General features: G+C 39.2%; 1 protein-coding gene across 1 annotated transcript; it reads right to left on the bottom strand.

Annotated features, from left to right (window-relative positions):
• Positions 1-53: 53 nt before the first annotated feature.
• LOC116711882 (phosphatidate phosphatase LPIN2) lies at positions 54-15869 on the bottom strand. Its single transcript, XM_032551473.1, has 20 exons — positions 15238-15869; positions 10353-10553; positions 9371-9466; positions 8484-8773; positions 8299-8415; positions 7134-7257; positions 6571-7024; positions 6056-6155; positions 5728-5915; positions 4645-4738; positions 4487-4556; positions 4327-4410; positions 4035-4114; positions 3370-3520; positions 2718-2866; positions 2052-2138; positions 1815-1967; positions 1472-1586; positions 1278-1381; positions 54-1186 (listed from the first exon to the last, which is right to left on the bottom strand). The coding sequence occupies exons 2-20, from the start codon at positions 10542-10544 to the stop codon at positions 1042-1044; spliced, it is 2793 nt and encodes a 930-aa protein (XP_032407364.1). The 5' UTR covers positions 10545-10553; positions 15238-15869; the 3' UTR covers positions 54-1041.
• Positions 15870-15901: the final 32 nt, after the last annotated feature.

Raw genomic sequence — 15901 nt, forward strand, 5'->3', positions numbered from 1 at the left:
ACAGTGAACCTGAGTCTAACTATGGATTTACAGAAATACTTATCAAGCAGCAGCAGGATCTACATTCATTTACTGAATCGAGACACAGTACTGCAATTTGAAGCAGCAAATCACAACATGTTGTTTCTTCTCAGCATTTCAGTTCAAAGTAAATAACATGTAAGGCCTTAAAGGGACAGCGACTCTATTAAGTCCCTACAGAAGTGCTTGGGTTACAACTCACAGAAACTGCAACAAAAAATGTTTATGTGCACAAAAATATTTTGTTCTTGCATGAGAAAAAAAATTGTTGATCAACTGTAGAAAAAGTATTTTTTGTTTTTTAGCAGTTTGTGATCCTAATTACAGAAAAAAAACAGGAATCTGTGTATAGCCTTTTAGGTTCAAGAGCCAATTATAGCACCAACCAATCAGTAGAGATTGTTAGGAGAACAAAAGGCAATTTTTCATTGCCTTTGGTTGGAAAGAGAAAATGTGATTCTTAAGATAATAAGCTGATCATATGAACATTTTGAATCCAAAAAGCTTTGTATGAAAATGGGTAAATGCTGTGGGACTGTTAACTAGAATCCAGTCGTTCATCCATTAAAGTGCATAAAACGTCGCATATGTTGGACAGTAAAACATCGAGAAGAACTGTTATTTCCTGAAGACTCTAAATGTAACAAAATAAGCAGTCTTCTGATTGGTCAGTTTAGACACTGTTCAACCAGTTGAACCTTTAAAGACTGTGTCAAAATATGCACTTGGCAAGCTTCAGTTTTACATGCAGATGAATATTTCAGTCTTCTACAACTGCACAAACATTTCACTGAGTGACATTTTACTTCAAGATAAAAGCTTGATTTTTAAGTACAAAATATTGCCTTCTAAATTGCAATCTAAAAGTGCAAATATGCTCTGTGCAGTTTACGCACTGCTTCATTTAAAAATAAAGGAGTACATAAATATATCCCTGACATTGACCCTACATCAGAAAATATTTAAGATGCTACTTTAGCAGCCATTAAGTTTTGGATTTAAATCAGAGCATCTCTGAAGTCACAGCAGCTCCTCGAAGCACACCTCTGCAATCGGCTGCCTCCAGTAACAGAAGGAGCTGAAGTCCGGACAGCTGAAGGTGGCGCAGTGCTGAGTGCTTCGCAGTGGGAAAACGTGCTCCACCAGCTCGCTCAGCCGGCTGTAGCTGCCAAGTTACAAACAAGCATCACAAGAGAAAATATTAAAACATTTGTATGGGAGGAACAGCTGACAGAAAGTGATTTGTCGCTACTTACGATGTTTTATTGCCTTTGGATTGCTCAAGGATCAGCTCCCCCTTAGGATTCACTGTGAATATCCGACACGCAGGCACACCCACTTGTTTGTAGGCAAACACATCCTAATGAGGAAGGAACACAAAAGCAAACAGATTTTATACAGATTAAAATAAAAACTTTAATAGTGCAGGAGTCAAACTATTTCTGCTCACATTCTCCCTGTTTCCAAAGGCAGCATAGAAAGGTTGAGTGTTTGGGTGGAACAGGTTCTTGATGTCTGTGAGGCATTCGATCTTGAACTTTTCAGGCTTTTTCTCAATGACCTCTCTTAAAGGAAAAAAGTATCAGAAATGAATCCTCTAACACACCGTAGCTGATTCTGGAAGCACATAATGCATCTCAAAAACAGGATTAAATGCACAGATCTGCATTTTCAAGCTCCAGTTGTAATTTCACTGTAATTTTCATCGTGTGATTTTCTCCAGCAGATGCAGATCTCATGTCGGTAAACATCAGCATCTCTGCTGATCAAATAAAAGTCAGAGGATTTCCCACCTGTGGAAGGCAGAGAAGAGGCTGCTTGGTGAAAGCATGAGAGGTCCCTGAGGAAGAAGCGTGCCGCTGTCGTTCACCCAGTGCAGATACCCGCGAGTCATGTCAGCCATGCCGATGGCTCGGGCCGAGCAGTACAGGAACCTGTAGCCGTTCCTGCAAAAGTCAGATGTTCGCTGGCTAAGTTGTTTTAGTTTAACGTTTCCTGATGTGATAATGGATGCAGACGATTGGTCTTACTCATGCACCGAGTTGTAAAGCTTTGCGATTCCCCGATGAGTCCAGTCTTTGCCAAGCTGAGGCAGAATCTGGCCAAAAACATCTGATCTGTAAAAAAATGTGTGAGGACAAAGTTTTCTTGTTTGTTTTCTTTTTCTTTCTTCATCAGAAATGGAAACAATTACCAGGTCAAACTATTTTGGAAAGCAGATTGAGTTTTCTTGTCAATGTAATAAGAATTTTAGGTGGAGTTGCACCGATTGCTCAGCAGATGACCGGAACCGGCCTATTCTCAGGTATACTGTAAGTGGATCCAGAGATCTAATTGATTCTGAGTGGTGAAGAAGGCTAGAAATTAAAAATGTCTGCTGATAATCAGAACATGAGAATTTAAATTTGATTGACTGGTTGTTTTACAATCAGTGAACTCACCGAATCTAAGCAACACCAATCTGATATGCATTATTATTAGTTGTTACATGAACAAGTTGTTAAAGGAGGTGTTTGGGTGTGGGCACCCAAAACTAACAAAGATTTAAATGCTGGATCTCTGGTTGAGCTCAATCACTCCAAAAGTATATATAATAATAAACTTTGCAAATATGAATTTGATCAGCTGATGGCTTCATGTTCAGTAGCGTGTTCTACATTTATATTTTCAGAGAAAAGTGTGTTTATTTTCCATACTTGGTGATGGTGCCATCGATGTCCGAGATGATGACCTTGTCATCCCAGTTCCACAGGTAGATGGTTCCTTCGCAGCGACAGGTTCCCTGGTACTGAGTGGTTATGCTGAACGTGGCGTCGTTTGGGCCGTCTCTCAGCTTCAGGCTGGCCTGCAAAAGGTAAACAGTTCAGAAGCTGAAATACACCAAATAAATTAGAATATTACTGAGTGAAACACATGATATAGATTAATTTCACATAGAGTGATGCTATCAATAATGCATATTCTAATTTTATTTACTGAACATATGAAAATCCAATAAAACTGAATGCTTCCTCTACACGCTTTCCAGTTTACTTTGAAGGTAGGGCGAGAGTGAAGCGCAGACTCTTAAAAAGCACCAAGCAATAATGGTTCAATAAATATTCTGGTGACCTGGTTGCTGTGTGTTGATTTTCACTTGTAAGAAAAACATTTTTAACCTCCTGGAGGCATCCAGAATGTACTTGCTACCTGATTTTTCTTTCATTTCAAAATGCTAAATTGTTGTTTTTCCACAAAACACAGATTCTGATGAAGAATGGCAGGATTTTATTATTGTTAGGCACACAAGTTAAACCTTTTTTTCCCCTGTTTCTTTCTAAACCACGCAGCTCACACTGGTGAACTTACGATCTGATCAGACGACAGACGGAGGGATTTCCTGTAAGAATGACATGTAGCCGCTCCTTCACTCTGCACGCGCTCAGTGGGTTTCATGGATGGTGCTGCAACGTTCAGCTCTTTGGTCTCTTCATCACTGGACCACTCTGAAGCTTTCTGCCTGCAGTACAGAGACAAACAGGTCTGGTGACAAGTTGACACACACACAAACACACACATCATCATGGGTATGAAAGTCGTGTCAAATTAAAAGATTTAAAAATTTATCTGAACTTTTCTTTTTCAGAGTGAATTTATTATCAAATAACTTAAGAATTGGCAAGAAGCAATTACAGACACCAGGGGGCAGCATATCTACTCATCTACATTTACCACACTTCATATCCTCTACTTAACACTGCAGATATGTATGCTGATTACCTTTCAAATTTACAAATTGAAAAACGTTTTCTGATAATTATGAAGCACGTGAGTTTAATCCTCTATTCTTCACATATTTTCTGTGTCTCTGCTCCTTAATGAGTTTATTGGTCATCGGTTTGTAAGTCACAAGACTTCAGCACTGACTAATATGCTAATCCGTCCTGTGTGGAATTTGTTTACCCAACACAACTCGTGTTGACATGTTTTGTATTGTTGTTAGGACTCTGAATGCGGCCCGGCTGCTGACTCACGGGGTATCTGGGGCCTGGTGGAGGGCAGGGCTCTCTCTGCTCGCAGACTCCTGTCTCTCCAACTTGCTCTCAGTTGACAACTAAGAACACGAAGAAGAGGAAGATGATGTAAATATTTTAAAAGGGAGAGCTTATTTAACAAGAAAATGCCTTTATATAATGATGCAAATCTAAGATGATGAGATTGCTGAGGCTTTTGGGCAATGTGTTCCTCATTTGCAATGCAAACTGGAACTCCAGTGTCCTCCACATTTGTGAGTCATAAGGTTGCGCAACCAATTTTAGTTTTCACCTGCTTTGTGCTGCTCTTCCTCCAGAACCACCACCGTCCGGACTTTTTGGGCATTTTCTCCTTCACCCAGGCCTCTTCTGTCGTCTGAAATTCAAATAACTCAATTATGAGAAAGAATTATTCAAGCAGCACGAGAAAAACGCGCTAGACCAGACGATACCTTCGGAAGATTTTTCTGGAAAGCTTGCATGCAAAGAATCAAAGGTGCTGCCAGAGTCCAGTTGTAATATCTAGAAAAGAAATATATTTTGATTTCTAATCTTAAGATGTTTGAGCGAAAATGTGGAATGGGATATATGCTGGGCTGATGAGACCCACCGGTTTCCAATTCTGACCACCAAGTTTGGATTGTCGATGATTGCTGGATTCTCAGCAAAGTCATTGTAGGAGATCATGTGTTCCATGAATTTCTCTAAACAAAAACGGACAGAGGTTCAGCCAACAGATCATTTTCGAAATGAAATTTCGGATTATTTTGATTTGTTTCACATTTTAAAATAATTTCTTCTTCTGCCTACTAAACGGACAAAACATGCTCCCTCAAACTAAAAGACATGCTAACTGGCACCTCCGCAGTAATGATATGTAAAACATGTTGAGGTAGTTGTATAAATCCTATTTTTGTCTATGATTCTTAAATTTATTACCACTTTATAGACTTGTTCTTACGTTTTTAGTTTGGCTGTTTTATGTAAGCTTTTATTATACCAGATTTTTTTTTATTGTTTATTGTCTTTTATGTTTTATTGGCTCTAATGTGTTTAATTACTGCTATAAACACAAATTTCCCTTTCGAGAGACAACAATTTGTTCTGAATCGGAATTTGTGAATAATAGGCAAATAATGAATACCAGAAATGGCTAAAAACACGAGTTTATGACTCAAAGCTTTATTTTTCTATAAAAAAACATTTCAAAATTAGGATTGCATACAAAAATATGGTTTAAAAAACCATTAAAATAAGGGTAAATGTCTACAACAGTGCAAGCAGTAATAATAAGGCATGTTTCTATCAAGCTTCGCTGAACCTTCATCTTACAGCCTTTGTGCTGTTTCACATTTAAAACTCCTTCCAATCAAAAACGTTTGTACAAAAGACATTTATTTTGTGTTTGTTATAAAACACATTTTATTATTCTTTAAATGCATTTTGAATTGCAACATAAGATGTTTACAATATATTTACTCGACGCATCAGATTTTAAAGGAAAATGCAAACTTTGCTTAAGAGATCGGATTAACAAAATTTATATATTTAATAATAGTCAGTACTCTCGTGTGGAGATGCAGTGTGAAGAGAGGGGGAGTAAATAACGGGTCTAGAAAAACTAAACTAGTTCCTCACAATGAACACTGTAAAGCAGCGATAGCTATAGTTCATAATAAAGACAACCTGTCACCTTTTGAGATTTCTGAGTTTTCGGCCACACCTCCACACAGCGACAGCGTAACATCAGGCAGGTCGCTCGCTGAGTCGGACAGACACTCTGTTCCGCTGTCTGCCGCTGCGCTCCCCACTGACTGGGGGGACTGGGACCCGGAGCGCTGACCCGTCTCCACCCAATGCTTAGGTACCGGCTCAGTCTCACTGGAATATGGACAGTTCAAATTCAGATATTAAAATCATAGGAGTGTACAGTCCATGTCATGTCTGCTGGGATTTTGTTTGTTTACATTGAAGGCTGGTTATAAATGCATTGAAATCTCTGAGAATTTCCCGTTTTGCACCTTTTTGGGAAGTACCGAGCGGCAACGTCCGGCTCAAGGGCGACCAGGTCCTCCAGGTAAATATCCTCAGGCCCCTGGTGTTGGCTCCTCTTCCTCACAACTTTTCAAAAAAGAGAAAACAAAAACTCTGAATGTCTTCATAGCAATGACAGACTTCACTTTGTTTCACTTCCTTTTCTTTTTTTTTTGACTTCTGCATGTGAACAAAGAGGAGTCCCAGACGAGAGTCTGAACTAAGGGCCCAAACAGAAACCACATCCTTCCTGTTAGCATCCACATACATTCAAACTGGGTGTAGTTGTTGTCTCATACAGAAATCTGGAGGAAGTCAGCTAAGACATTATCAACTTTCTGTCTTCAGTGTTTCTTTTGAGGCAATACATGTTTTGAGCTGGATTAAAATAACCTTTTCATTATGTCTCTTTTTAGACTTACATTCTGAAAAGTACAAAAAGCATTGAGATTTATGTCTCTTTATGTCCTCCTCCTTATGAGGAGGACATAAAGACCGTTACCTTTCCTTTTGCCGGGTGAGTCTGTGGTCTTAGATGCAGCTTTTGCATCAGGACATCCTGTCAGAGGCTCTCCAGCTTCACTGCTTCCTGTACTGGGAGCAGAACCGCTGTTCCTGTGACTAGGAGGCGAAGACGTCCACTTTGGCTTCCGTACGTTATTTGAGTTGGAATTTGAGATTGCAGGACTTGATTGAGAGGAAAAGCTGCTCGACTTTCTATCTGAAAAGTCTTGCTTATTGTTTGCACCATGTGATTCAGGGAGCTGTGGGCTGTAGCTGCATTGACGAGGCTTAACGGTCCGAGGTTCTGGCTTCACGATGTTACAAACGGACTCTGATGAGCTCTGCTGGACAATCGGCTCGTCCTCCATGGCCACTGAGCTCAGAATTACTCTGAAATGTGTGCTCTCTGACGGGGTGATGCTCAGTGTCTTTGTCTCAGACTTTTTGTTGACCTGGACGCAGACAAAGGCAGTTAAAATATAGAAACACATCATTAAAACTTGTTTTGAGTAAGTCTTTGTGTGGAAAGTGAGAGCATCGTTGTAACTTTATGGTCTGTACCTTTGTTGATTCAGGAAGCTCCCCCCAGCTCCACTGCATGTGCGACTCAGACCTAAACATGTTCTCTGTCGGCTTCACCATCAGCTCAGAGTCACTTTTGGGCGAGGCTGGTTCGGACAGATTCCTGATACAAGCAAAAAACAAGTTTCCACTGAGTCAGCTCCCAGGACCTCAAAGGAGAGTTTTGTTTTCTTTTATTTGCCTGACTTATTATAATTACAGCTACTTTAAAAAATATTCACAACTATTGAACATTATTACTTTATGTAGTAGAGCAAAACAAAGTAGTGAGTAATAGTGACGTGAAAGAAAATCTGTTGAGAATTAAATCTAAAATGTTTTAGAAATGTCACGAACACTTTCCAAACAACATATTTTCAATTCAACCAGGGTATCTGCAGGTTTCAACAAGTCAAATGTAAGACTTTTTTAATATCAGCTTGAATTGGGGATAATTGGGGGATCCTGCTGCCTTTTATGGGCTGAAACGGACATTGTCTAGCCAACCGGTGATACATTTGCACTCACCCATGACAGGTGACAGAATTACAATGAAGATGTCTGCATGTGACTCAAAATGTAGCCAGAAGAGTCCAGCAAGAAAAACATAAAAAATAATCATGCCAGAACAAAATGTAAGACATGTGATTAGCATTTTAAAGGACAGCTTACATTTTTAAATATAAATTTAAGACTTTTTAAGGATGCATGAACACCCTGGATCCAAGTATTTTGGGATATAAATCTAACATCTTAACACAATTTTCAAACCTTCCCGCTGATTCTCTGTTGGATTTAGGTTTGGATTTTTATTAGGCCATGAGAAGGAAAGGGATGAAAGGGATTTGTCTAAAAGTTACTGGATAGTTGCTCTGGAGGAATGGAATTGGTCTCTTTCATTAATGCTCCCTGGCTTATTGTGTTCTTTGGCGTTCATGATGCGTTTTCACTAATGTTCTTTAACAGACCTATGAGGCCTTTAAGACTAAGATTAAATAACCCAAAAGTAGACCGTGTTCACCATTTTCCTTCAACTTCACAATTATGAATCACTTGGTGTTCAGCTCTGTACATTTTAGTGAAATTGATTAGTGGTTGTAATATGCCAAAATGTGAAAGTTCAGGAGGTGTAAGAACGTTTGTGCATGGAATGAGAAGTTCATACATGGGGCAGGGAGACCAGTCCCCATCAGAGAAAGGGTAGCTGTCCCATTCCAGGGCAGTGGGAGGCGAGTTCTGCCTCTGCTCCACATTGTCCTTCACTATTGACAGCGATGATGCCCTGACGATAGAGAATAATATTAGTAACACAGTTTCTGAACAGCAGATCAGAGTTCAGTTTATGCTCACCTTCCGCTGTTTGCATGCTGCTCCTCATCCGAGCTGCACTCACACAGCTCCTGCTCTCCTCCTGCACACGTCGGCTCCTCCTTGCGTGGCTCGGCTTTGTGCTTCCTCCTGCGTCGCTTCTTCTTTCTGCCGGATGAGCTTGAGCAAAGCTGGGGATTTGCCGAGTCCGGCTCTGGGACAACAGGGAGCTGGCAGCTCTCTGTGGACCCCACACATCTGGCTTCCCTGCTCCGGATCAGAACCTCCTCAGTGGGGATGGGCGACGTCACCAAGTGGGCAGGAATTATCTCCTATTTCAGAGAGTATATTTACAAAATTACCAAAAAAGACAGTGCCTTGGAAAGGTTTTCAAACCGTTTGATTGTTTTTACATTTTGTCACATTACAACTACAAGCTTTTCACAGGAATTGCATGTAACAGACCAACACAAAGTAACGCATCGCTGAGAAGTGAAGGGAAAATTATCCATGGTAAATGTATCTGAAACCCTTCTCACTTTGATGAAGCCCAGTGCAACTGTTCTTTTATTTGTAAATGTAAGGGGTATTGCACAACAGCAAGTCTGTGGACATGGCATTTAATAGTCCTGCACTCTGTAAATGTGGCAAAAGGCGCTCAAGTTTTGCAAAAACATTTTATTTTCTCTGTGTGCAACACTGGTGGTGGAAAGAAACACTTGCAGATGTTTTTGGAAAACGTTTTTAAAACCATGTCATTTCACTTCCATTTCACAATTACTCACTATTTTGTTCTGTACTGTCACATAACACCTTAATAAAACACAGATGTTTCTGAAAAAGATGAAAGAGCTCAGGGGGATGAATATTTTTGCAAGTTATTGTAAAGGTAAAATTAACTCATTGTAATTAAAAAGTGCAAAACTCACATTGCTCCGCTCTGCCTCCTGCACAAAAAAGGCCTCTCCATTGTCTCCGAGCTTCATGTGCAGCTCCACAGGTTCTCCATTGATCTCTATGTCAATCTGCAGAACCATAGTTTCACAACAACACAGCACCTTACAGTGAGGCATACTCAGATTGCTTCAGATTGAAACAAACAACAATGAGGCTTAACAGAAAACCACAATCTTAGCATAGCTCTGTGCCCCAGATTTACCTGAAGCTTTGAGCTGAGCCACAGAAAACGGACGGACGATTTTTACCTGCACGTTAAGTAAAAATGCATGCGTATAGCATGCAGCTGAAATAGTTTTTTCACATCTAAAGCATGAGAAATGTTACATGAAGAAATTATCTTCAACCCAATCAAATTGCAAGATGCAGAAATTTCACAGTAAAGAAATACAAGGCAAGTGTGTTTTCTCCCATGTGCCCTCTCTACATAAATAAATACTTTAAACCACTAGTGAAACCCGCAGACTACTTCCTGCACAGTGTAACCCTCGTGTAACTCTACAGCAGATAATATTACTTTTTTGAATGGGACAAACTGAGATTTGAGTTTTAGCTTCTTCTTCCCTTCAAAGTACTCAGTAGGCTGCTGCAGAGGGAGAGAGGGAAAATGTTTGTTGTGGGCTTCAAAACAAATAGCTGCTTTGCACTCTATGAATTGTTGGCTATAGTTTTCTTTATGACAAACATTACATTAGACTTGGTCCAACTGGCAAGAGTGTCCAAAAGTTGTACTAAGTAAATGCAGCACTACTTGAATATATTTTTAGTCCAGTTAAAGTACAAAGTTATCATCCAACAATTTACTCAAGACTAAAACAGCATTTGTTAAAACTGACTGCAATTAGTGAGTAACAGTGAACACAGTGTCTGGCTGTAGCAAAATCTTCCCAAAAGACTCTAAAGAGATCCCAAAAAGCTGCAACCATTTAATTTAAACCAATATTAGGAACCCACCACTTTCTCCCTGGAGCGTAGGACTCCTAGTTTTCCAAAGCGGACGTGGAAAGGAGAGCAGTGGAATGTCCCATCAGGCTGTCGGACCACAATCACATCAATGCAGCCTGACAGGGTGGCCTGATTGATTCCTTTGTACAACTCCTTCACCGTCACCAGAACCTGGCCTGCCAGGTGCCCCACATAGTTCATGGTGTTCACCTGTAAGAAAAATAAAACAAATCAAATTATTTTTTGTTCCATTTGACTAAACTCTGACTATAAGACATTTTTATTTTGGCCTATCAGGTCACTGTCCCTGTAAGAAGGCTGCTGTTGCTCAGAATAGCCTGCCCCTAAACACACTGGTTCTGTTCCATTTCCCTTTCAAACGGTCCAGAAATGATCAGGATTTAATCAGGGGCTCTGCTACAGCAACCAAGGATGTAGAGGTGAGAGATCCAAAATAATCCAAAAATCAACTCAACTTGGATCAAATATTAAAGCGATTGTTCAGAAGTTTGAAGTTGCTGTGCACGACTCTCTTAGCATCTTAACTTATTATAAATTCAGCTTAGTTGGTGATGAAGTTTAAATAACTGAAATTATTTAAAATTTTGCTTGCCCAGCATTTACAGGGAAGCCAGATTATTTTCACGGTAAATTGGGGTAAGAGGCAGTGCACCACTGCCTCTGACAAGGTTAACTGTCTCACAGACAATTAGATCCAAACAAGTAGAGCTAAAACAGACTTCGCAGTGACATACATTGAGTGTCTGATCTTGACAGAAAATTAGATTAATTTTGTAGAGTAAAGCATTTTTTTTTTTGCATTTCAAATCAAACAGCAACATTAATCTGCGATTTAAATACATTGAGGCCAATTTCTCCTTAAATGTTAGCTTGAGATTGGCAACAGGTCAAAAGGCTTTTACATAGTTTTTTTCTTTTCAGTGGTAATAAATGGGTCTCCTTGCAAAATTTGGCTTATAAGACAATTTAAATGGTTTTAAATTATACTAAGCATATGAAATCTAATAAAAAAAACTTATTTTGGAACAGAAAGGAGCACTTTGTAATATTCATGACCCATTTTTTAAATTAAATCTTATTGAAAAGAAGCTTCAAGCGTCTTGGCTGCAAGTCTGTTTGATTAATTAACTCGTCTTTTGCCAATGGTTTCATAAAGATCCAGAACCAAAGAGCTACGCTGGTCCAAACTGGGTCACAAGATATTTTTAGTACTTCGGGTTCAGTTTTCAACTGGGCCTGTCAATAAAAACCGCTGCTCTCCTCTCTTTATGTCTTTTAACAGTTTAGTTTGAAAGTAAAGGAACTACATACTAACAGCAAGCGGAAATACAACAATTCACACCCAAAACTTAATATGACACCATTGGTATCAAGTCTTGTACATATTCAACATACTTTCAGTTCTAAAGTGAACACTTCCTCTTATTCTGCATCGAAACCAAACAATCTACGGTATACAGAGAAGAGGCAGGAAATAATGACTTCCATGTCAGGTTTATATGTTTTAGGTGCTTCAGGGAGTGTGTCTGCAAATATCTGTGTATGTCATTTCTGGTTTGAAACTGTCTAAATGCAGCCAGATATAACAGAAAGCATTACAGAAAGTGTGATAAAAGGAAAGACTATCCTAACATCACAACAAATAAGGGTCATGTTTTGAAGCCTGTGTCATCGCTGCTCCCAACACACCTTCCTTTCTCTGGTTCCTGTTGTTTATCCCTAAAATACAGCGCTGACAAAAGTATATTTTCCCACCTTGTTCAGAAGTTCTGATTGCAAGCAGGTTTCTTGTAAACTGTTCAATACATTGTAATGCAACTCACAAATAAACTCACAAGCAAGTACACCTTGTTCACAAATTGCTCCTCTTAAAAATCATTAAAGAAATGAACAATAAAAGGTTTAGGGAATTAAAGTCTAAACCGTTTCAGACATGTTTAATCTTCCTCCCAAGGTTTAATCAATTCAATTTGGTCATTATTTTTTGTTTCCTTATTCTGACAACCATACAACATTTGTTTCTACAATGACAGAGTTTCACAGAGGAAGAAAAGAGGATGTCTCCTAGTCAACAGCAAAGCCATGATTTGAACTAACCAGAGTCCACGGGGTGTTAAGGTGCAGCTGCTGGTTCTTCTGCTGCTCTGCTGGCGTCCTTCCTGAGACCTCCATGTTACATCAGCATCATTAAGGTAAACTACAAACTTTTCCACTACAGCATTTTCCTCTGCTAGCCTCCTCTTCTCAGTGCCACAGCTTCTTAGACCCTTCTGCATGAACTTTGAGGGAAAATTACCCCCAACCTGAACTCTAAAATGCTTACATAACTTGGCACCAGGCCCCAGTCACCACCATCCTGTGCACCAGAAATCTCTTTAAACATTGCAAAACAGCTTGAAGGCACAATTTACTCTTTTTGATTGAGTAATAGTTTAATCGCTTGAAAGAGTTGGATGTTCATACCATTGTGGACTAAAAGAACTTGTTCAGTTTTCTGATGACTTGACATGTAAACTAATTTCTTACACAGTGATGTTAGGACAACAACCTTGGCTGCCTAGTAATTAAAAATAGAGTTACATCAAGAGCCAGGGTCTTCTATACTGATGACATTACATTGTGAGCATTGTGCTTCTGTGGCTACCCCTGCACATTACAGTAGACCTGATCAATAATAATTTAATAGACAAAGCAGATATGTCTGTTGTTGCACACTAAGCCACCCCAGACAACTCTGCATTATATTTATTTGGAATTTGAGTACCTGGTGTGGTGCCATCCTATAATAATGTGATGTTCAGGAAATAAAACCTTTTTACTTCCTAAACAGTAACAAATGCTATTTTTTGCATTTGAACAGTCCCTCAGCTAGAAACACTTTTTGCCAGAGGATTATGGGGAAAGTCTTGGACTCAACAAAAAGAACAACAACAAAAAAGAGTCAATAGACAAACCATGGAAGCTGTTTGTGAGCATAAAGTTAACCAGCTAAGAAACTGCTTTCTTCAAAGCAGTTTTTATTTCTTACTTGTTCACCATCAGCACAAAACATCTGATGAGGCATTAACTGTTCTTCCTGTTTTTTTTCGGTGACAAGTAAATGAGAAAATGTTCAACTGTAGATAATGTCAGTATTTTACTTTCCCTTAATTAACCCTGTGCCCTCAAGGTCCAGTCCTCAGCACACCTGGCTCCAACATTAGTTCTTTAGTAGAGCTCTGTAGAACTTGACTGCATGCCAGTGAGGTAGGTTAGTCTTTTAATTCAAGCATGTGTGACAAGGAACACATCTAATAGTTGCATGACTCTGGTGCTCAAGGAATGCAGTTGAAGACCACTGCATTAGCCACATCATAGCATTTGCTTTAGGTGACTTTTCTGACCACAACAACATATAGTGTTGTGGGAAAACTACCTGCAGATCAACAGCTGATCTGCAGTTCTAGCAGCATGACAGACAATGTTCTAGTAATATTATATTGCCCCATGTGTTTTACTGCACTGTTATTAAACCCATTAAAATGCTTATATTAGTAGTTCTCCAAAAAAATGACGTTGTTGAAGTTTTCAAACTTCAACATCAGTTAATTCACGGCATCACTGAACTTTAGCTTTCACTGGGAAACACTGGATCTAAACTAACACCACAGCATGGTGAAAGTAAGAAGATCCAGTAGAAAACCATACCACTGAAATAAATGTCAACCTACATCCACTGTTATAAACATGTTTTTTATTTGAAAACATACATTTGAAACATTTATACTCTTCATTGCTAAGTGACATTAAGCCACACTTACTCTTTCAAAAAGAGCTGTCTGTTATATCAGCCTTAATGCATTCTAATTACAGAGTTTATTTTTGGGTCCTAGGAGGGTTACAGCACAAAGTGCCCTATACTTTATCAAAGAAATTCAGCACACCAAGGTCCCATCTACTCCCTCACTCTCTCTCTCTCTCTCTCTCCCTGTGAGGTGACATTACTAACTCTTGAGAAGTGTTAATCCCGTTAACAAGATTAGGCCAAATCTAGCTTTCCCCGCCACTGCACGTTTCTCCCACTGACTGGACAGCTTCCCCATGTGACTGTAGGACAGCCATGGCTGCTTTTGCCCTCCTGAGTTTGTGACTGTTATTTCCAACAAATGGCTCATGGCTAATTTAATGTAGTTATTCACTGGATAAGTCAGTTGTTGCTTAAACGAAAAAAAAGACAATTACAGCATGTATATATATATATATATATATATATATATATATATATATATATATATATATATATATATATATATATATATATATATATATATATATATATATATATATATATATATGAGTTGATTGTATACACACACACGCACGCACACGCACCCATATGTATACAGTGGGGTTTTTCCGGAGGTAGTTGGGTAATTTGAAAGTAACAATTTAATCAACTCATTCAGCAGGGGTGTGCTTTCCTGTGTCATCTGGTTTCTGGGAAATAGCCTGCATCAGCCAGCATAGCATGGGAGAAAATGTTATTTATGTTTATCATCATCTCATTTACGTTTAAAGAATACAATCTACCAGTAATGTGAGTGGACGCTAGGATGCTTATCTCCAGCGAGGTTTTTCGTAATCAAACAGGAGTTTTATGAGAGGACAATACAAAGTAATAACGTTTCTTTTACATAAAGCATAAGTTAACCTGTCAACTAGAATCGGTTTATGTCGGTTTAGTTAAAATTCAGGGCTCGAAACTTTAAATGCTGCTTAAATAACAAGTCGGAAACCCTTCAGTGACGTCAAAGACGGGAATCAGAGTTTTCTTTTATTTTCTGAACCTGTTAAGGGAGCGTACACTGAAGACGCAGCGCGTAAATCTTCCTACCTGCAGGGAATGGAGGTTCTCCGGTAGCAGGCAGACACACGGTCCGTTTATCTGTTCCTCCGACCGGCACTTGTCAGTTTCCTCCGCTCCTCGCCCTCCTGCTGCCGCTTCTGTTGATGATCACGTGACCGGCACGCGCAGATGAGACAGCGTCGCGCAAGGACAGGTGATGAAGCTGATAAAAGAGCGCTCTTCTCCACAATTACTTAAGTTATAATAGCCACCATATTATACTGAACTGCGACAGCTTGTTATATAATTGCAACATATTGAACGCAGTCATTTATTTTCAGATTCCTTAGTATGGAAATTAGGTTTACAGTATTAAAATATCCTGGGATAGTGACGTCTAAAGCTTCTGTCTCCTGTGCAAAAACGCTAAAAGTAGCCGAGGGCCAAGTAACAAACCAACAAAAAAAATATTATGATTTTTATGAGTGAAGTTGTACTTATGGTCAGGATAAGCAGATGTAAACAACATTGATGGATGAACAAAATATGAGTGCGCAATATTTTATTCAAATAAAGGTGTGAGATTTTCTGTGGGGCAATGGGTGTGTAAATTATTGACAATGGTTAAACTTAACAAGGGATTCTGCACATTTGGCTTATTAAAATATAGTAGCTTGCAAATTCTTTAGGGCTCGACTGAAAAAAATGTCTA

Source organism: Xiphophorus hellerii, chromosome 21 (assembly GCF_003331165.1).
Source record: "Xiphophorus hellerii strain 12219 chromosome 21, Xiphophorus_hellerii-4.1, whole genome shotgun sequence".
Taxonomy (NCBI): Eukaryota; Metazoa; Chordata; class Actinopteri; order Cyprinodontiformes; family Poeciliidae; genus Xiphophorus; species Xiphophorus hellerii.